The sequence below is a fragment of the Canis aureus genome, chromosome 21 (genome assembly GCF_053574225.1).
Source record: "Canis aureus isolate CA01 chromosome 21, VMU_Caureus_v.1.0, whole genome shotgun sequence".
In the NCBI taxonomy this organism is placed as follows: domain Eukaryota; kingdom Metazoa; phylum Chordata; class Mammalia; order Carnivora; family Canidae; genus Canis; species Canis aureus.
In genome coordinates, this window is record NC_135631.1 from 18,295,558 (window position 1) to 18,316,539 (window position 20,982).

Sequence of the window (20,982 nt, forward strand, 5' to 3'; positions counted from 1 at the left end):
ACCTTAAAAGTAAAGCAGCCAGTTATTTTACGAGCAAAGTGGATTTATTCAGGAATAGCAGAGGAATTACAATTCTGGACAGGCAAGCAATAACAAAAGCTACAGGCGAGTCCCACAAACAAAGGAAAGGAACTTCTGGGGGGGTATGAGATGGGGGTTGCTGTTATGAACCCAAAGTCCATTGGTTCATTGGAGTAAACTAGGAGTTCGAAATATAATAGATTTTCATTGGCCGAGCCGTGACGATGACTCATTGACTGGGCTGTTGCCGGGCAAGAAGAAAAATCTTCCTTCTTCCCGCTGGGTTAGTAGATGGAGCTTCTTTGTCTTGAGTCTGCAAAGGATTGCAGCAAGTGGTATGGCCTGAGAGCTCCCCTTTCTAGCCAGCCAACTCCATTGTAAATATGTTTCCTTTATTCAGTTTCCCAGAATTTGTCTTATTGGAGTTCGTGGAGCTTATGGAACTTTTTGTGTAGATACATGTCTTACTAATTTTGAGAAACTTTTGGCCTTTATTTTTTCAAATATTCTATCTGCTCCATTCTCTGCCCTTCTTAAGTGTTCTCTTGGTTGCTGTAAACCTATGAGTATCTTCCTTTTTTTTTTTTTTTTTTAACAAAGTTGATTTTGGCACGTGTGTGTGTGCATGTGAATGTGATTGCTTGTGTTTTTCTGTTGGAGGGACATTTTGCTGACATCACTCTGATAATGCCTTTTTTTAATGAGTTTTTGTGGGGATGGGGTGGATAAAATAGGTTATTATGCTTTATTTATATGAATAAGCAATTCTTATCAAATTGCCATCATTTGATTAACAGCATGAAAAGGTGTGGCTGAATAATCCTTTCATCATGAAGAAAAAACCTTTAACAGGAAGTTATGGAGTGGGTTTAAAGTCCAAATTAGTATAGTTGGGTTGAGTAACAAGGAAGACTCTCTCTACGTTATTTATTCTTCTTTATAGAGGATGTCGAATTGCTCCCTTTTAAGAGATTATCTTAAAAGCAGCCATGACCTAGATGGAGAAGTTCTTGATTACTAGTCTCAAGATATGATTTTTATATCTGGGTCTGTTTAGCTAGCTTTATGATCTTGAACAGGTTTCTTTGACCTTCCAGTTATTTTCTGGGTAAACTTGTTGGATTGTAGATAGTTGAAGATATTGTCAATTCTAACCTTTTTTTAATTATTATTGCATTATTTTGATACATAAAGTAGCTCAGATATGAGAAGAGTGAGACAGGCACTGAGTGGGAAAGAAAACTGAAAGGAAATGCATATCTGATTTAATAATTGTCAGGTTTTTAGGAGTTCCCACTGCTATTCTCCGCATTTCAAACTAATTATATTACCTTAAAATATTCTCATAAAACTTTCAGAATACGGTTAAAGCTAAAATAGCCCCCCACCCCCCATTTACTACCTTGTTCCACAGTGGAGGAAATTGTATTTTTCAGATCTTAAAAAAAACAATGTTTTATGTAGGTTTGTGTCTTATTTTTTGCTTAATTTCTGTTTAACAATATTTTTGCCAGTAATTCCATGTCATTTTTTACAGATGCTTCTATATAATATTCCATCTCAGTAATACACCATAGTTTATTTGAACATTTTCTTATTGAGGGGGGGAATAGTTCGTTTCCATTCTTTAACTGTTATGAACATGCTACAGTGAACCTCCATGTGCCAGTTTATTTTCCTAGGGTGGATACTGAGGAAATCACTGGGCATATTTTTGGACCTCTGGAAGTGACCAAAACTTATCTTACCAATTTCTTCTCTATCCTTTCAGAAGTATAATTGTCATGTATAAGATATATAACTTACATATATATATATATATATCATTTATTTCTATATCTATATATAAAACACCTATATAATATTTGGATTTTATATGGATATGGGTTTTTTTGCATGATAAAGTGTCATAGAATTATTTCCATGCAGTTGCCTACTGACTAGATGTATCAATTCATGTAACCAGGCCCTTCCTGATGTTTAGTTTTCTGTTCTTTCATACTAAAAACAGTGCTATAATGACTACCTCTATACCTAAGTGTGATTGTAATTCTGTAGGGTAACTTCTTACTAGTTGAAATTAATGTGAAAGGATACACATTTATAATTTTGATAGATACTGTCAGAGTGCCCTTCAAAGAGGTTTTACCAGTGCACATGCTATCATCTGTATTACTCTTTCCTCCAACCTGGACAATACACAGTTGCCAAACATTCGGATCATCAGTACGATAGGGGAACAGTGGTGTCTCACTAATCGTTTGCATTTGAGTTTATCCTGTCATGAGAGGATTGACCTTTTTTCTGTTTACGTGTGAGAGCCACACGTTTTTACCAAAAAGCTCTTTTTCTGTTGGACTGTTAAATTTCGCTTATTAGTGGAATTTGCAATGCAGAAGGTTGTTTTTGTGTTTATATAATCATAGGTATCAGTTTTAAGAACTAAAATTTTGTGTTACTCTTAGGCCTTTTCTAAGATTATTGAAAGAATTGTCTGTAGTCAAAATAGACTCATTTTTAGTGTACCAATATACTTATGTATCTATATATATCTATATGTAAAAAATTACACTGGGAATGAAACCCAGTTTCTTATACTAAAGCTTCTTATTTATTGCTCAGAAGGGGGAAATAGCCCCCACCTCACTTCATTCACCCTTCAAAGCATGAAGAACATATAGGATAACGGACAGATTGTGTCTGTGCTTGTGCACAGCATCTTATAGGATAACTGAAGCAGAGCAGCATGGAGCTGCGCTTGATCGTGATTGGCCCTATAGGTCAATTCAAATTCATGATGTGGTTCTAAGAACTATTGACTAGAGTCAAGGGAAAGCATTTTTAGTGTGCAGTTCCTCTTTGGCAATTTCTTTCAGCGTTGTTCGATTATTAAAACATCTGGACCTGTGATTTTATTCTTTGTGTTTCTTTTTTTTTTTTTTTTTAAGATTTTATTTATTTATTAGGATGAGCGAGGGGAGGCGCAGAGGGACAAGCAGACTCCCCACTGAGCAGGAAGCCCTACATAGGGCTCAGTCCTAGGACCCTGAGATCATGACCTGAGCTGAACGTAGCTGCTTAATGACTGAGCCAGCCAGGCACCCCATCTTCTTTGTGTTTCTGTAAGAAGTTCTGGCCGTCTTTTGGGGACAACTCACTTAATTTAGTTGCCTTTGTCTCAAATGAAAAGGTTAGAATCCTGTGAATAGAATTTGGTATATTTTGCATACTTCTATTAGCAGTCCATTATTTAGTAGATAAGACCATATAAAACTGCTTGACAACATGGAAGTTTTTAGAATGATGGACAATAAGGATAAGTTTTCTGTCACCTTGTTTCTGTTATCTCAGTAAATATCTGAGGGGCTTTTCTCCTGAAAAAATATACTTTGTTTTTTTATTAATTTTTTGGTTACAATAGTAGATCTACCGAGATGGTTATAAGCAATGATACATGTTTTCATCCAGATCCTAAGGAAGAGAAAGAGGAAGAAGACGATTCTACCCTCCCTCAGGAAGTTTCCATTGCTGCAACTAGGCCTAGCCGGGGCTGGCGCAGCAGTAGCAGGACGTCTGTTTCTCGGCATCATGACACAGAGAACACCCGCAGCTCTAGGTCAAAGACCGGTTCATTGCAGCTCATCTGCAAATCAGAACCAAATACAGATCAGCTTGATTATGGTACAGTACAAGTGAAGTATGGTTATTTAATAACCCAGTTGCATGTTGATTTTAAATGTAATGTTGAACAGCTTACCTTTCAGGGGTAGGTGTGATGATACAGGGTTCCTTTCAGAAAATTTGCAGTTAAACTCCTTTTGTATGGTTATCCCAGGCAGTAATTTGGTTTGAGTGTCTTGGCTGCAGAGACAAAATATCTGTATCTGTAAAGATAAAGTTTTGTTCTGCTTTCTTTTGCCAGATGGGACAGAAGAACATCAGTCTCCAGGTGGCATTAGGTAAGAAACTTCATATTTAAACCTTTGGGGATATTAGACCGCACACAAAAGTTGTTTTCTGCTTGAAAGAGTGTTGAGCTGTTAAAGAAAAAAAAAATTTCAGTTTTGGTATTTAGTTTAGGTGCTACTTTGTTCTTGATTAGCGCTTTAACCATGTAATCTTTAGTTAATTTAGTTCAAAAAGCAGGTCTTGAGTACTTTCTATATTCTGGCTTATTCCATGTTAGCAACTAATGGGAAATGGAGGTTTTGACTAGGGTTTTTGGTATTTGCTTTGGCGGGGGGGCGGGGGGGGGCTTTCTGATCTTTTTGGTAAAGCAGATCATTGGATTACTAGACATAGGATTATAGACTGTTGTTTTTGTTGGTTTTTTAAAAGAAGGGGTTGAGAGGCAGAGAGAGAACCTTGAAATCTTAAGGTGGAGCTCTGTCTCAGGACCCTGAGGTCATGACCTGAGCTGAAATCAAGCGTTGGACACTTAACAAACTGAAACACGGAAGCACTGCCTAAAAGTTTTTCTGTTGTTTTTTTTTTTTTTTTTTTTTTTTTTTTTTTTTTAGCTCTTAGTGCCATTGAGCAGTCCTCACCTTACCTTTATTTAATGAAGCGTAATAGCCTTTTTAGGATTTATAGATTTTTAGTTATAATTATTATGATAATAAACAGCTAAGATTGCTAGTCCAGTTAGACCATAAGGATAAAACTTCTAGATAATTTCTTGTGAATCTTTGGCTACTTTTAAATAAATGAGCAAATAAAATCTAGTCAGATATATAATCCTTAGAAGTAGAATTTCTAATCTCTATTTATTCCTTTTTAGTAGCGATGAGGAGGAGGAAGAGGAAGAAGAGATGTTAATCAGTGAAGAGGAGATACCATTCAAAGATGACCCAAGAGATGAGACCTACAAACCCCACTTAGAGAGGCACGTCTCAGATTTTATTTCAGACGTGTCAGTGAAGAATAAGGAAAGCACTGTTGCATGCTTTTATTTCACCATGTTGTTAATAGACTTAATTTTAAATGAGTAATTAATTATGCACTTGTTTTGCCAATTTAACATTATCTTATAACTCTTTCACACAGCTCTCTCTTCTAGTTATAGAACTTTATTTTGATCATATTCAAAATACTGAATGTCTGCATGTTTATCTTAAGATACCATCAATTGCCTGAATACTTACAATTTTTTACTCTTTCTCTTTACGACTATAGTGAATTTTGATTCTTGATTATTTTTAGCCTGAGTGGCTTTTAATGTGCATGTAAGGAACAGTTGATGTAAATTACATTTCATGAGCTAAGGATCATAATTTTTCAATAAATCAATGATAACCACGGGTTTTACCCTGTTGTCACAGTTCCCCCTCGCAAAGATCCCTTACTGGATACCAATGTTAAATTTGTTTGTGTTTTCAGGGAAACCCCAAAACCACGGAGAAAATCAGGGAAGGTGAAAGAAGAGAAGGAGAAGAAAGAAATAAAAGTGGAAGTAGAGGTAGAGGTGAAAGAAGAAGAGAATGAAATTAGGGAGGATGAGGAACCTCCTAGGAAGTGAGTAGGCAATTACTACTAAAAATGGAAACCTAACAGATTTTAAAGCCATTGGTGGGAAAAAAGAGTGGGAGTGAGGAGAGGGGTATTGACAGGTGCATATTGCTGCCTCAGGCAGCTGACAGTTTCATTGCAGAGGCGCTCTCAAAAGCTTGAAAAGTTTAAATTTAATCCAAAGCAATACTTAAAGATGTTTAAATGAGTGGGCAAGACAGGAGCTAATGGGATACAGAGGGTGTAGAGATAGCAAGGAAAATTGCGACAAATGTGGATCCTCAAAAGAAGGGCAAATAGGGCAAATGATTGAAGAATCTTGACTTCTTGTCCAGCAGTCATTGCCTGTTGCAGAAATAAGATTTGTTTTAAGTGTTTAGGCTTTTTGGTTCTATTATAGGAGAGTATAGTTTATATTCTTTGGGTGTTTATACAATAGACTATTCTCCTTTTCAAATTGATTGAATTTAAGTGATAGACTCTTCAAGGTAACCTTGAGGTTTATCCAGATCATCCATAGTAATGTATATAGTTTATGACAGGTATGTATTTAACTTGTAATACAGATTTATTTAAGTGAAATTACTTCAGAATGACATCTTTGGTTTGTCAGATATGTCTTTGTATACTGTGTATATTGTAATTATCCTTTGTTTCTGCCATCTGCTCTTCAGTCTACAGTATGGGTCTCTAGCCATTCTTGGCTTTGTAAGCTTCAGTCTGGAATATGTGGACAATTACTCTGTTTTCTAATTCTAGGAGAGGAAGAAGGCGAAAAGATGACAAAAGTCCACGATTACCCAAAAGGAGGTAATTTATACAAATCTTACTCACATAATTACTCATCATTACCTTGCAGGAATGGTTATTTAAAAATATCTCCAATGCAACTTTACTAATATATCCTTGATGCAGAGTTACTGTGTTTTTAATTCTATCACAGGGTCTTAAAGTTTCTAAAAATCTTAACACTACTTTACCTTTTGGGTAGAGGTTACTAGTTTATTTTGTGCTTTTTAAAAAAAAACTCTTATCAAACATTTGTCAGTTTCTGGTTATTTCTAACATTCTGTGCAAGCTATAAACTAGTAAAGAGATTTTAATTCTTCATACTATAAAATTGCTGTTCCCTATTGTACATTGAGTTAAGCCACTGCAGAATGCCTCTTCTGTTCGCTAACTTTTCTCCCACATATTGATAATAGAAAAAAGCCTCCAATCCAATATGTCCGTTGTGAAATGGAAGGATGTGGAACTGTTCTTGCTCACCCCCGCTATTTGCAGGTCAGTAAATTGTTACATAAGGCAGCCTTTCAGGTTAAGTTCCATTACTGGTTCTTGTATTTCATGAGATGCTAAAATTTGTGACCTTGTGTAGGCTTTATCATTGACATACAGGGTCAAAAAAAAAAAAAAACATTTTATTTTAAAAAGGCATAAAAGTGGGCGCCGGGGGGGCTCAGTATCTACCTTCAGCTCAGGACATGATCCCCGGGTGCTGGGATCGAGTGCAGCACCAGGTTCCCTGCTCAGCGGGGAGTCTGCCTCTCCCTCACCCTCTACACCTCCCCCACCTCCCCACTGCTAGTGCTCTTTCTCAAGCGCACACACTTTCTGGGTCAAATAAATAAATAAAATCTTTTTAAAAATAAATAATAAGGCATAAGATTACTTTAATCATTGTGTTAAAAGAAAAATGTCTAAGAACATGAGATCAAATAAAGAATTTCCTTGGAATCTTGGAATAGCCCAGTCTTTCTCATCGTGCTATAAATACTTTTGATATAAGAGATGATTGTACCAACACACCAAAGACACCGATGAATAGACTTTATTTTATATTTTTTAAAAATAGCAACTCTGACCTGTGATTTCTTAAATAATGTTTAAAATAAAAAAAACTTCAGGTTTTTGGTTTTTTTGTTCTGGTTTGTTCTTAGTAGATTTTTTTTTTAAATGAATTAAGATATAGCTTATACTTAGGCCTGGCAGAAAACATGAAAGTGAAATGCTTATTACAAAAGCTTAAGAAATGCCTATTTGATTTTTAGTTTAGCAGCAAGGATAACATGAGACTAAGGCCTTAACTCTCTGATTCTGGCTCTGTGATAATAGTGGTTGCTTCTGTTCTTTCACTGTATGCATTGTGCTGCACTAAGCACCATACAACACATGTCTGTATCCTCACAGTTATGCTGAAAGACACTTACAGTTATGTCCATTTTACAAATGAGAACTATAGCTCACAGTATTTAAGCACATTTCCTATCATGAATGATAGATTAGAATCCAGCTCTCTGTATTTCCATAGCCTGTGTTCTTAACTGTTGTACTGCACACACACACCCTCCATATGCAGAGTATTTGATTTCCCTTTAGCACTTTTGACGGGGAGGGAGGGAGAGAGAGAGAGAATCTCAAGCAGACTTCACCCAGCCAAAGAGCCTGATGCCATGCTCCATCTCAAAACCCTGAGATCATGACCTGAGCTGAAAACAAGAGTTGGACGATTAACTGACTGAGCCACCCTGGTGCCCCTCCTTTAGCACTTTTGACTTAGCAAAGGAACAAGCTTTCAGAAAGCCTAATTTTTAACGCTCTTTATTTTCTCTTACTGTTTTAGCACCACATTAAGTATCAGCATTTGCTGAAGAAGAAATACGTATGTCCTCATCCCTCCTGTGGGCGACTCTTCAGGCTCCAGAAGCAACTTCTACGACATGCCAAGCATCATACAGGTACTCCTTTTTTTTTTTTTTTTTTTTTTTTTTAAGGATTTTTATTTATTTATTCATGAGAGACACACACAGAGAAAGAGAGAGAGAGGCAGAGACACAGGCAGAGGGAGAAGCAGGCTCCATGCAGGGAGCCTGACATGGGACTCGATCCCGGGTCTCCAGGATCAGGTCCTGGGCTGAAGGTGGCACTAAACCGTGGAGCCACCCGGGCTGCCCATACAGGTACTGTTTTAAATAAAATGTTTTAGCAAGTTTTAAATGCGTTCTACTTTTAAGTATGTAGATTGGTAATGATCTTTTTTTTAATGTAAATTTTGAGAGTCTATAGTCAGGTGTGAGAGAAAGGTATGAACATAAAATATAATAAAACATTTTATAAGGGATGAACAAACTAGGGGTTTTTACTTTTATCCTTTGACTTTTATGAACAGATTAATTTTTTATTGAGCACATATCCTCTATCAACTGTTACTGGTTATCCATCCATTCAGCATCACCAAGTTTGCTTGTATTACCCTTGTCTTAAAGCTAAGAAACAAGAGGCTTTATACATTACGTAACTTGCCCTTGGTAACACCGATGGTATTTATCAGAATCAGGATTTTCTAATTCCATTTCCAGTAGATACTTTTAGTAGCTCTTATGGACTAGAATTGAGTATGAAGAGAGAGCCTATAGTTCTGTGGTAACTATTAAGTAGCTTCTGACACTTCTACTGCTACTGCGGTCAGGAAGGCTAGCTACTGAATTATATGTAATCTCCTGTAGGAGCTATTGACTCAAAAAGAGAAACCGAATGTGTCTTCATTATACATACTCTAGAATGATTCCAAATTCCATTCATTTTATCCACTGACAATCTCCATGCAGTTCAGCTAATGGGAACAAATGAGCCTGGGTGTTAGAGCTAATTGAATAGGTGCCAGACACTGGATTATTACATGCTATCTTCTCAACAGTCATAGAGGTAAGACTAGGAATTTCAGTTGTCTCCTACCCAGGGTTATACTGATACATGTACCCTCTCCATCTTTTATTGTATGTGTGACTTAGACAAGTTATTTCTTCTCACTTTCCCTCATCTAAAAAAGGGGGGGAAAAAAAAATAAAAATAAAAAAAAATAAAAAAAAATAAAAAAGGGGGGGGGGCAGATAATGTCACTGACATCATGGAGTTAGTTTAAGGATGAAATGAGAGCACATGTAAATGCTGTTTACTGCGTGAAGCCTGGCACACAGTGGACATTTCAGAGCACCACGATTTGAGCTCAGGCCTGAATCATTGCAAAGTCTACAGTCTTCTCATTTTATGGTGCCACCGCTTCATGGAGAGGACTGTCTCCACTCTGTTCCTTGCTAGGTGCTGCCTTTTCTCCACTCCTCCCTGTTAATTCTGTTTTATTCTCTACAAAAGTAATTTCTGACAATTAGTTTAGACTACGTTAGCTAAATACCATAGGCCTGCTATGACAAACTGTTTTAGAAGTTCATTCCATTCCAAATATTTACATCTGGTTAATACACTTTTATGATGTTATTGTAGTTCTCCTTTTCCAAATTAGTGCAAACAGACTCCCTTTGAACATGTGATTGATTTAAGCAAGTGGATGCCCCACCCAAGTTTGCCATGCAATAATGAAGCTGGAACAGGGGACAAGATTTGGGAGACACTAAGAATTGTCCTTGGTTTAAAAGTCCATTTTTAGACCTTGCCTATTTAGCATGTAGAAGATAGCCCAACAGGCATTGGCATCACTTGAGCCACTATTAGAGATGCAGTATCTCAGACTGCCTCAGACCTGCTCAACTACCAACTGCATTTACTGAGATCCCGCAGTTGATTCCTAAGTGTATTCAAGCTTGAGACAAACTTGACTATTCTCCTACACTTGGCTTTAGAACTGTTGGGATAGAGATAGAATTAAATTGGATATTGTTTGCCTTTTAACTTATCCTCATGTTTTCACTGTGACTATTTGTAGCAATTTTAAGTGAAAGACCTAGAAAACATAGTGGTCGTTTATTCAAGAGATATAGAGCATCCCCTTACCCGCTTCTCTCCCAAACCAAGTGATAAAGAAATAATTTAGTGCAATGCTCCTTTGGCCCATAGAGTCTACACTATGTCACCAAATTCATCAAAAATCCTGTGAAAATTATGGGTATTTTGAAATGACAGAGGGGAGGTGGTTGAATGTTGCAGAAGATACGGGGTAGGAGAGAATAAGGTAAAAAATACAGAAACTGTTTGATGTATTTGATAGCAGCCACTTGAACCTTTTGAGAGAAATTGTTTATTCTGGGTAACAATTTTAAAACCAAAACAGAAGATATGATTACCACTTTAATCATGGATCACTTTTCTTCTAGGGAATGCCCAATGTGGTGGTGATGGTAGTGGTTTGAGTGCCAAATTCTTTATATGTAAGCATTCAGCTTTCACAATCTGAAAAAACTTTTAAAGAATAAAATCCAAGGAAAATATCATTATTTACTTATTACTAAGCAGTTTATCCAAGAATTAGATTACTGGCAAGATTGAGATTAGGGTTCCAGTTCTCATATATCCATTAAGTTGTTTCTGGTTTTGCTTTGTTTAGTTTTTTAAAACTAGTCCTTATGCTACTGAATATATGGACTTTTTAAACAAAAATTGAAAGTGGTATATTTCTTCTTAAAATTTTATTTATCCATTGTTTTATAGATTGAAAACAGTACTACTTTTACTGTAAATGACCTGACTGATCATCTGCTTGCTTACTGTGAACTGGGAAAATTACTTACAGGGATTCTAAGTGGAACACTAACCACATTATTTTTCTTCTTAGATCAAAGGGATTATATCTGTGAATATTGTGCTAGGGCCTTCAAGAGTTCTCACAATCTGGCAGTGCACCGGATGATTCACACTGGCGAGAAGCCATTACAGTGAGTGTTTATTTATTGGTGAACATGTGGGTGAGAAGTGCATATCTGCCCTACTTGTGGGTTAGCCCCTATGCAAACAATTTCAGTTGCCACTTCTATTCACTTTTACCAAATTAGAGTGAGTATTGGTTTGGGATGCTATTTAGTGAACTTTTTGTTTCCTTTGTTTTTTAAACAAAAGAAACATTAATTTTCCATCTGGTTAACTTTTCATAATTTTTCCCAAGAAATGTTACTGACTATTGGCCTATATATGTGACCTCTAAAGTCCTACCCTGACCCTGAAGAAGAGGCCTCTTCATTTCTGTTTGATCAGCTATTTCCTTTTCCATCTTCCTAGATGCGAGATCTGTGGATTTACGTGTCGGCAGAAGGCATCCCTTAATTGGCACATGAAGAAGCATGATGCAGATTCCTTCTACCAGTTCTCTTGTAATATCTGTGGCAAAAAATTTGAGAAGAAGGACAGCGTAGTGGCACACAAAGCAAAAAGCCACCCTGAGGTGCTGATTGCCGAAGCTCTGGCTGCCAATGCAGGCGCCCTCATCACCAGCACAGATATCTTGGGCACTAACCCAGAATCCCTGACACAACCTGCAGATGGGCAGGGTCTTCCTCTTCTTCCTGAGCCATTGGGAAACTCCACCTCTGGAGAGTGCCTCCTGCTAGAAGCTGAAGGGATGTCAAAGTCATACTGTAGTGGGACGGAACGGGTGAGCCTGATGGCTGATGGGAAGATCTTTGTGGGAAGTGGCAGCAGTGGGGGCACTGAAGGGCTGGTCATGAACTCGGATATACTCGGTGCTACCACAGAGGTTCTGATTGAAGATTCAGACTCTACTGGACCTTAGTGGAAGGGAAGACTTTGGGCACTGGGACAGCTCAGACTTTGTATTTAAAAGATAAAAAGGACAAAAAAAAAAAATTTAAAGCATTTAAAATCTAGTAAAATAACTGAAGGGCCTGCTCTTTCCATTGTGGATCACAGCACACACACCTACACCCACCCTCTTCTCCCTCTATTGTCCCCTTTATAAAATTGATGTTGCCTTTACCAAAAAGGTAGGCAAAAAAGAAGAAGCTCTTAAAAGTGAGGGTTATCCTCCTCCTCAGTTCCAGTCAGGCAGACTTCCTGCTCACCGGCAGATCCCTTCTTAAACCTGTAACTCTGATGTGCTCTGGATCAGCTTTTAACTCTTGATAGTATATTACTGTCCTCTAAACCCCTTCTCCTTCACTGCTGCCCTATGGTTCTGGCTTCTACCCACTGCAGCACACTTATTCCCAAAGTATCATACACTTCTAATCTCTGGAGGCTGGCAGCTTGACTTGGCACTTTAGGCCCCTTAAGGTGAGCTGTTAAAACAGCACACCTCTCTCACTCACCCCCATTTCCTCCATTCCCTGCTGGGTTTCAGAAAGGAAGGATTCACGGGGACCACCTCCCTCCTTTGTGATCCCAGCACTTCAGTCCCCTTCCAACACCTCCCTCTGGTTCTCAGTGGTGCTCACTAGCATGGAAGCAGGCTCCCAACAGGGAGGGGGCTGCCCTCTACATGGTTTCTCTGGCCATAAGACAGGGCTCTGTATCAGTGAGAAAAGTCCCAGACTAATGGCAGAAATTTGCACTTTGAACATGTGTGTTTTTGTGTTGTGGAACCTGAGATTCCTTATTTATTAACGGAAAGTCTGATTTTTTTTTGGGGGGGGGGTCGTCGTTGCTAGATTTTTGGGGGCTGGGAGAGATTAGGTTATTCTGACATGGGGTCCTTTCTATAAGAGGTACTTTTGAAGGCAAGATACAGGATTGAAGAAGCACAGCCAGCCTCTAAAATATAGCTCTCCAGTGGCCTTTAAAGAAAGCTGGTCCTCCGCACTAACAAAATCACTACAGTAGCCTAGTGCTTTTTTGGAAGCCTTTTTAGGGAAGGAAGTTAGGTTTTTGGTAATTAGTGCTCTTTGAGTTTTTAGAGCATTGAGATTTAGGAATTTTGAGGGGATAAGAAGAAGGGTTGTTCAGGGTCTGAATTACAGATAAAAGATTTTCTCTTGTAAATTTATTTTCTTTTTTTGTCCCCATCATTTCTTTCTACACACCTTCCTGTTGGCCCAATTCTGGCCCCTCGCTTTGTTTTTGGTTTTGCTTTGCTTTATCATTGTTTCATTCCAGGTCCCAGTTATTGAAGGACACTGCCATTAGTGAAGAGATAGTCTATGACTCGTACAATTTGAAGTCAAAGAAAATGGCTGTTTTGTTTCCTTTTTATAAAAATAATACTTCAGAAGAGGAAAGGCTTCCATAGACAAAGTTAATAATCTGTGGAATAATGGCTTTGGCTTTCACCTAAAATTCTGGGAATTACCACATCCATTGAGATAGGGATTTTCTTGGGGGTGCATTGCTTATTACTGGCCATGGGAGAGGCAGGTGGTGTTTTTGTACAAGTTTATAACTCCCAGAAGACTAAAAACTTATTTTGGCAATTTTTAGAGAATTAGAAGGGCAATTTCTATCCTTCTGTGTACCTCACAAGCTGGAGTTAAAAGCTTGCCCTATTCATTGTTTGTCAGAAATGTTGTGATGGCTGTTGGAAAGAATGAAGTTTTGCCGAGAGCAAAATAAGGAACAACTTGTTTTTCACAAACACTAAAACTACAAAGTTTATCAATTTTCTCTTTTATTTTTTCCCAAAAAGAGGGGTAACAAAATGTCATCTCTGAAAGAGGCTTACTTTACACCCACTAGTGTCAGTGGTTGGGATGCCAGGGAATAGGGAGTCAGACACCTACAGTGAATAGACTTAAATGCACTATTGTTTCTTTACAGAGTGTTGCAGATTTGCCATCCCTCCAGTGTGGGGGTAGAAAATGGAATAAGGATAGAAGGGATGTAGAATATGCTTTCCTGCCCACAGTCAGGATTTGGAATTGACTTGGTATGTTGAGTACATTTGAAAAAACTGTCAGATTGATTGGGTTTACAACAAAGTTGTTCCACTCTCGTTATAAGTCCATTTTGTACTGTTTGACTAGCTCTCATCTGTACCGCACACGTACCTTTTTTCTTTGTCACATTTATCTTCTCTGTCTCTGTAAGTTGTATTTGCAGTGATGAGTCATCAGATATTTTAACCACCTACACAAAAGCAAACTGCATTAAAAAAATTAACGAGATTGAAGGAAAATATGTTCTTCCCATATCACACTCCTCCCCACAAAAAGCAACAAGTTCTAATAACTAGAAACTTTCTGTTCTTCCTTTTTTTGACCCCTTTATAGGTACCATTTGCCTATAGTTTGCTTCAATAAATTATTATAGCAGTTTGCAGTCAATCTTAAAATATTCTCCATGGACTTCTATCTTCTTTTTTTCCTTTTGAAAAGATACTAGCACAGTAAAGAGTGGTATAAGTAAGCTGTCTTGTACTAAGTCCTCTCCCCTTTCCTTGTCTGCTTCTCATGTGTCCTTCCAAGGAGCCCTCTTAAAATTCTGCATTTCCTACCCTTAGTCAAATTGTGTTACCTTTTTAATAACTCTCCCCACTGCATATTCTCCATCTTGTGAATTGGCAGTTCAAAATCCTGAAAATGTAATTGACATGCAAGTATTATTTCTGGGAGATGTGCTTCCCCCTAGTCTCTGGTTGCCCAGGGTTATTCTGCATAATTGAGACTTACTATGCTTCAGAGAGTTTGAATAAACACTGGCCAGGATTACTGGGAGTTAAAGAATTCAGGTATGGGAAAGCATCTGCATAGAGCACTTGAACCTCCTGTGTACCTGTTGGAAAAAATATATAAAGAGTGTATTAAACCCAGCCAAGGTTATTAGTCTGATTGTTTGAAGTACCATTTTTCCCTCCTTCTTTTTCCCACTTTCCAATGTACTCAAGAAAACTGAAAAATTGTAATGGATCAATTTAAAATATTTTATTTCTTGAAAGCCTTTTTTGCCTGTTGTAATGTGCAGGACCCTTCTCCTTTGATGGGAGAGACAGGTAGTTACCTGAATCTAGGTTGAAAAGGTTATGTAAAAAGAAATTATAATAAAAGGGATACTCTGCTTTTCAAATCCTTGTTTTCTCTTAATCTAGGTAAGGCATATCCAAAATAAATATGTAAAGAAGAAAAATAAAAGTTGTCTTCATGGAAGCAACTTGTCTTCCTTGATTGTACTAAGTTAACAGTTATCCTAAGGGTAAAAAGTTGATGCTGCTGAGAACCCAGTGCCCCCAGCACAGGGTTTATGTGGCAGGTGCTGTTACTTCTCTTGGGCAGAATCAGAGGTAACTTCTGACTCATTTTCATTCTTGATCTCTAATGCTGAGTTGCTATAGGATTCTGTGATCATCTAGCCAACTTGGAAACCCCTCCTGTGTTGTGACAGACTTCTAGAAGAGATGGCCTCATTAGTCTAGTAGAGAGAATGTTAAGGATGCTGTGAGGGTTATGTTAGTCTCATAATGACAAAAACCTTGTTAGCATTTGATGTCAGTGCTTTTTCACAAAACTCAATGTCCACAACAAGTATTAACTTTCAAAAAAAAAATCGTTTTACCTTCTTTAAAGGCCTCCTGTGAGCCACTCACTCCCACTTTTCTCCCCTCCACCCCTTGTTTATTGTTTATGGAAGTTTGCACCTGAGAAGGCATGTGTTTCAATTTAGAGGCAATGTCTATGGCATGAAATAGTGAAGGCTTATTGATTGAGTAGGACACTTGAAGCTCTTCCCCAAGAAGCATCATATTTTAATCTACAGGGTTAAGTTGGATGCAACAGAAGAACAATTCTGCACGTGCTCTTAAACTCTTTTGCCCTCATTTCAAAGCCCAGGTCATTCTTGTATGTTGTTAAGGAGCAGTGTGGTATGACTGGGATGAGGAAGAGAAAGAAAAGCATGTTGTCATTTGAGACTGCCTTGAAAATGTTACCCAGTCAGGGTTGGGTGTTTCCTGTCCTTTGGAAGAGAACAGGCCTAAACAGTACCTTCCCCATCCTGTAGCTATGAGGAAGGCACCGTGATTGAGGTTAGAGATACTTACTTTGCTGATTTTTAATTGAGTATAAATGAAACTACATGACGAAATGATAGAAGTGAAAAGATGCTGTATTTTCAGAGGACCTATTTAGCATAAACTTTGTTTCTTGAACAAAATGTGAAAAACCTAAAGGATGAAATTTCAATGTCAATGGGAGAATCAGAGACCTATGTTTTGTGCCTGCTTCCTGGATTTTGTGCATATTAGTTAATTTCTTTAAGCCTCAATTTCGTTATGGAAAATATTTATCTCATAGAATTATTCTAAAGATCAAATAAAGGCTTTAAAGCCTTTAGCACAGTGTCTGGCCCAGAGTAGTTGCTTAATCAATGGCAGCTATATTGTTAGTAATAACAATATTATTGAATACTAGGCCAAGAAGGGAAAAAGAAAAGGAAGAAGAAGACATGACGAATGCAAGGGAGAGTGATAAAATAAACTGATTATGTGTATATGAAGTAGATCACATTAGGCAGGGGTGTCATGAGGATTAGTGTGATAGTGACCTTGTTGCTAAGTGCAAAAGCAAAACAATGACATAAAAACAAGTAGGCTAGGCACTGAGTGGAGGAGAGAGATGGAGGCAGACGCTGCAGGAAAAAAAAGCTGATTAAAAAGGGGCCTTTGATTCCACAGGCACAAAAATCCACAGCCAGGAATTTGCTGCCACCTCTGAGTCAGGCAGGGGGATGGGGGTGGGGTGCACAATCCCATTAGGAGAGAATGCCCAGTGGATTTAGTCTGAGAGTCACATTTCTTATTTGGACCAGTGTAGACAGAAGCAAACCCAGCTCACTTGTTTCCTGGGACAGTTGAGTTAGGAGATGGCCTTTGCAGAGCACTCACCGCTGACCCCTCATCGCCGGGACCTCTGTAGCCGCTCTATCTGGCTAGCAAGGAAGATTCGTTCAGACCTGACTGCTCTTTTGGAATCTTATGTAAGTTGCCTATTTTGCTGTTGTCTGTTTTCACTTGATCTCTTCTGATTAGCCCCTTAACATCATGTTCCAGCCCCCATTACCAATCATCAAGGCCCTAATCATACAGTCATTCATAGATTGGGCACCTATCATCCGACATGGTTCTTTCCCATAAAGAAACTCCTGTGACCCTGTTTTCTTCTCTAGCCTGTTGAGGAGACATGTTCTTTGAGAAAATAGACATGGTCTTCTGGGTAGGATTGGCTCTATGTCATGGAGGCTATTCTTAATATGATTGCCTACAGTCTGGATTCTACCAGAATAGATTAACTATGGGCCCTGTAAGTGTGGGTTCTTCATACACATTGTTCTGAATTTTTGAGCTATGTAAATGAAAGAATGAGGTTTATAGAATTGGGAGAAGAACAGCACAAACCCAAAGAATTTCTCCTCTATAGTATATATCAAGTCTCTGTGTATCAAAAGAGAATGGTGACCCATACTATCAAAAAAGGATCCCCTAGAAGATTCACTGGAAACTTAGGGACGTGTCAAATTGATGAGCTAACCATGGAGTTCCAGATTGGTTTTCTGATGGAGATCCCCATCAGTCTCCACCTAAGGCCTACTATGATAGAAACACTGAAAAAGAGTTCTAAATTTAGGTTGTCTGGGAATTGGTTTAGCTTTGTACAGCCTCACCAATTAGAAATCTAACTCTTTGAAGTACCTTTTTTTATTTTTATCTTTTTTATCTCATTACCACTGAATTCTCTAAAGTATTGTCTTCCCAATGAGAGTGGATAATGGAGGAGAGGGGGGTTAGAAAAATTCTGCAGTGGGTTAATTCTTGGGATTCCTAATAGGCCTGGCCAGTGTCTTCAAGTATGTTTAAAATTCTTAAAACTCGAGTACGATTCAAGTACTTGTTTCCAGGAGGGAGTTCAAAGTGGGAAGGAGAAGTTGTAGACCAGTGGTTTTCAACCTTTAAAATCTAATGAAACCTGCATATTCTCCCACAAAAAGGAAATAGGTAAAGCAGAATGTATAATTTTAGAATAAAGCCTTCCTAAAATCCAGTCATTGGATCCCAGATGAGTTCCTTTTGGAGATTTTAAAAATTTTTCCAATTTGGATCTCTGACCAGGAAAGTGAATAAGGTCTTACATGAGATTTAGGGATTAAATGAGAATGTTGGGATAATTACAGAAGATGTGATGTTTTTATGTATCCTTGGCCAGATGAAGCATCAGGGCCTGAACGAGAACCTAAACCTGGACTCTGTGGATGGTGTGCCAATGGCAAGCACTGATCGGTGGAGTGAACTGTCTGAGGTGGAGCGACTCCAAGAGAACCTCCAAGCTTATCGCGCTTTCCATGTTATGTTGGCCAGGCTTTTAGAAGACCAGCGGGTTCATTTTACTCCAACTGAAGGGGATTTCCATCAAGCAATACACACCCTTCTACTCCAGGTTGCTGCCTTTGCTTACCAGCTGGAGGAATTAATGATGCTCCTGGAACACAAAATCCCCCCCAATGAGGCTGATGGGATACCTGTCTTTGGAGATGGTGGCCTCTTTGAGAAGAAGCTGTGGGGCCTGAAGGTGTTGCGAGAGCTTTCACAGTGGACAGTGAGGTCCATCCATGACCTTCGACTCATTTCTTCTTATCAGACTGGGATTCCAGCACGTGGGAGCCATTATATTGCTAATGACAAGAAAATATAGCAGTTATCCCTCTTTCTCTCCTTCGTTATATTTCTAATGGAGTATGCACAGTTCCTGAGGCCTCACTTTCCCATTCTTAAGTTTTGAAAGGTCGACCGTTTTCTGACCCATGAGACCATAGATATTTTCATCAAGCAGGGGTGGAGCCCTGGACAAATGGGCATCCAGGTTTAATCTGGTGTGTGTGTGTGTGTGTGGTGTGTTGGGGCCCTGTGGGTGTGGGGGCAAGGGCTGTGTCCTTCCATTTTAGTGTTCTAACCTTTCTACTCACTAAATCAACTCTACAAGTATTTAACAGCCTTACAGGATAAACCTAAGTTTAACTTTAGTCCTAGATGGCTTTTCTGGGAAAATTGAGACAATGAATTAAAAATCCTGGACTCTAGCCAATTCAAACCCTTGGATAATAAAAAGAAGTAACTAACGTTTATTGAGTGTCTGCTATATGTAGCGATATGCCAGGAGCTTTGTGTATGTTATTTCACAACAACCCTATTGAGGGAAGTAGTGTTATTCCCATCTGGCAGATGAGAAAACAGGCTCACAGAAATGATAACTTGGTCAAGGTTACCCTACTAGCAAATGGCACACTTAAGTTTGAACCCAGATACTTCTCATCCCAAAAAGCTATGTGCCCTTCAGTTCAGAGGCCTGATCATGACCCTCTGTCATTGCACCTCTTTCCCACAGAGGGTTGGAAAATAGATCCATGTAATCTGTCCCTGACGCTGAAAAAACAATCCCCGTTATATATCCTGATAGATCAGTGGCACAGTAAAGGCACAATTTTTTGCCCACATTGGCAAAGATGAGAGTAGTGGAGATCTTAACATTCTGTTTGCGGAAAAGAGTAGACCCACCATTTCTGAAATTGGGAAACTGAGGATGTGCAGTAACACAGCCTGCTTTAAAGCATCCACAAATGTTTTGGGTTGGGCACAGCTCATACCAGCTTACCTCACATTTATTGTGATCAGCAGTGTAGCGATACAGGCACTGTAAGCAAGCATTCATGGACAATGGTTGGAATAGTACTCAGGTTAAAATGTCACAAAACTCCTTTACCACACATTCTTTGGACTTAGTCATGAGGATAGGGTGAGGCCCACTCTGTTCCCAGTGGGAATGCCAGCGATTTTAAAACAATATACAGCACAGCCTCCATGTTTCACAACAAAGGGGCAAGACTCTGTTTAATGTTCTTGAGAGAGACGCAGTGTGAAAGACACCAACTGGTAAATGTGGGCATTAATGGAAAAGGCCATTTATGGTCAGGCCTGTGAACTAGTGGTGTAGTATAAATCCCAAAGTTCTCAGGTATGAAATTTGACACTCCCAGTTAAAGTCACCATCTTGGATGGAGCACCCAAATCAATTTAGTTTACTTATTTGAAGCTCCCATGCTCATAAGTAAACCATGAATCAGAAAGGGCTAGCACCCATAGGTTGCATGAGATGGACTGGGGTGACCTAGCTAGTGTCTATTTCCCACAAGGTTTTGTGTCCAAAACTCTACGAGGTCAGTGTTAGGAGGACTCTGGGTTGGGTATTGTGGCAATACAGGGGACAGAAGGCAGTATGCACTTGTGGAAATGAGCTTGTATGCATAGAAGACGTCAATACTGGGTGGAATTGTAAGGCACAGGTTTAAGTGTTAGGGAGTTAAAGGAAGGAGCCCACTGAGAGCCTGACATCCCTTTCTGGAGGAGGAGGAGTTCAAAGGTTGGCTGAGTACCAAATGAAGAGAAATGAGAGAGACGGAAGAGTTGCCTTGGTTAGAAGAATGTGAGGTGACAAACATTTGGGTCCCGCTACCACTACAGGTTTATTGTTTGGTTTTATTTCATTTGTAATTTTGGTAGATAGCTAGATGCCTTGTCAGTAAATGCATAGAGGCTTATTCCATTCATGCTTTTTCTTAGACTGATTCTTCTGCTTCGAGACCAGTATTTCTCCTTGATAAAGCACCTGCTTATTAGTGTGAAGCTCTCAGATTTAATAATCTAAATACGTGTGAAATATTTTAGGCTCTTTCTGTTTTAATGGTTAAAGATGTGACTACATTTCTTAGTGGGGAATACCTGATTACAGACTTGCTGAA

General features: G+C 38.7%; 2 protein-coding genes across 9 annotated transcripts in view; both read left to right on the forward strand.

The window, feature by feature from the left end:
- ZFP91 (ZFP91 zinc finger protein, atypical E3 ubiquitin ligase) overlaps positions 1-15,267 on the forward strand; it is a 47,067-nt gene extending 31,800 nt beyond the window's left edge. Inside the window, exons 3-11 of one of the 2 annotated variants that reach the window (XM_077863368.1) lie at positions 3,490-3,702; positions 3,944-3,980; positions 4,805-4,906; positions 5,401-5,535; positions 6,289-6,339; positions 6,735-6,813; positions 8,153-8,267; positions 11,096-11,195; positions 11,536-15,267. In XM_077863368.1, coding sequence (XP_077719494.1) covers positions 3,490-3,702; positions 3,944-3,980; positions 4,805-4,906; positions 5,401-5,535; positions 6,289-6,339; positions 6,735-6,813; positions 8,153-8,267; positions 11,096-11,195; positions 11,536-12,046 — 1,343 coding nt within the window. In that variant the 3' untranslated portion in view covers positions 12,047-15,267. Of the gene's footprint in view, positions 1-3,489; positions 3,703-3,943; positions 3,981-4,801; positions 4,907-5,400; positions 5,536-6,288; positions 6,340-6,734; positions 6,814-8,152; positions 8,268-11,095; positions 11,196-11,535 lie in introns of both variants that reach the window. The other variant, XM_077863367.1, reaches the window with a different exon arrangement.
- Positions 11,768-19,311, forward strand: CNTF (ciliary neurotrophic factor). 7 transcript variants are annotated; one of them, XM_077863375.1, is made up of 3 exons: positions 11,768-11,908; positions 17,005-17,172; positions 18,396-19,311. In XM_077863375.1, the coding sequence occupies exons 2-3, from the start codon at positions 17,059-17,061 to the stop codon at positions 18,879-18,881; spliced, it is 600 nt and encodes a 199-aa protein (XP_077719501.1). In that variant the 5' UTR covers positions 11,768-11,908; positions 17,005-17,058; the 3' UTR covers positions 18,882-19,311. The 7 variants fall into 7 exon arrangements, with proteins under 7 accessions (XP_077719501.1, XP_077719502.1, XP_077719498.1 ...); XM_077863376.1 differs by having other exon boundaries at positions 11,770-11,908; positions 17,010-17,172; XM_077863372.1 differs by lacking the exon at positions 11,768-11,908 and adding an exon at positions 14,003-14,131 and having other exon boundaries at positions 17,010-17,172.
- Positions 19,312-20,982: the final 1,671 nt, after the last annotated feature.

Bases quoted from the DNA above. Each gene is read 5' to 3' on its own strand.
- CNTF (XM_077863375.1), top strand. From the start codon at position 17,059: ATGGCCTTTGCAGAGCACTCACCGCTGACCCCTCATCGCCGGGACCTC. The intron at 17,173-18,395 runs GTAAGTTGCCTA...ATCCTTGGCCAG, and splicing joins CTGCTCTTTTGGAATCTTAT to ATGAAGCATCAGGGCCTGAA.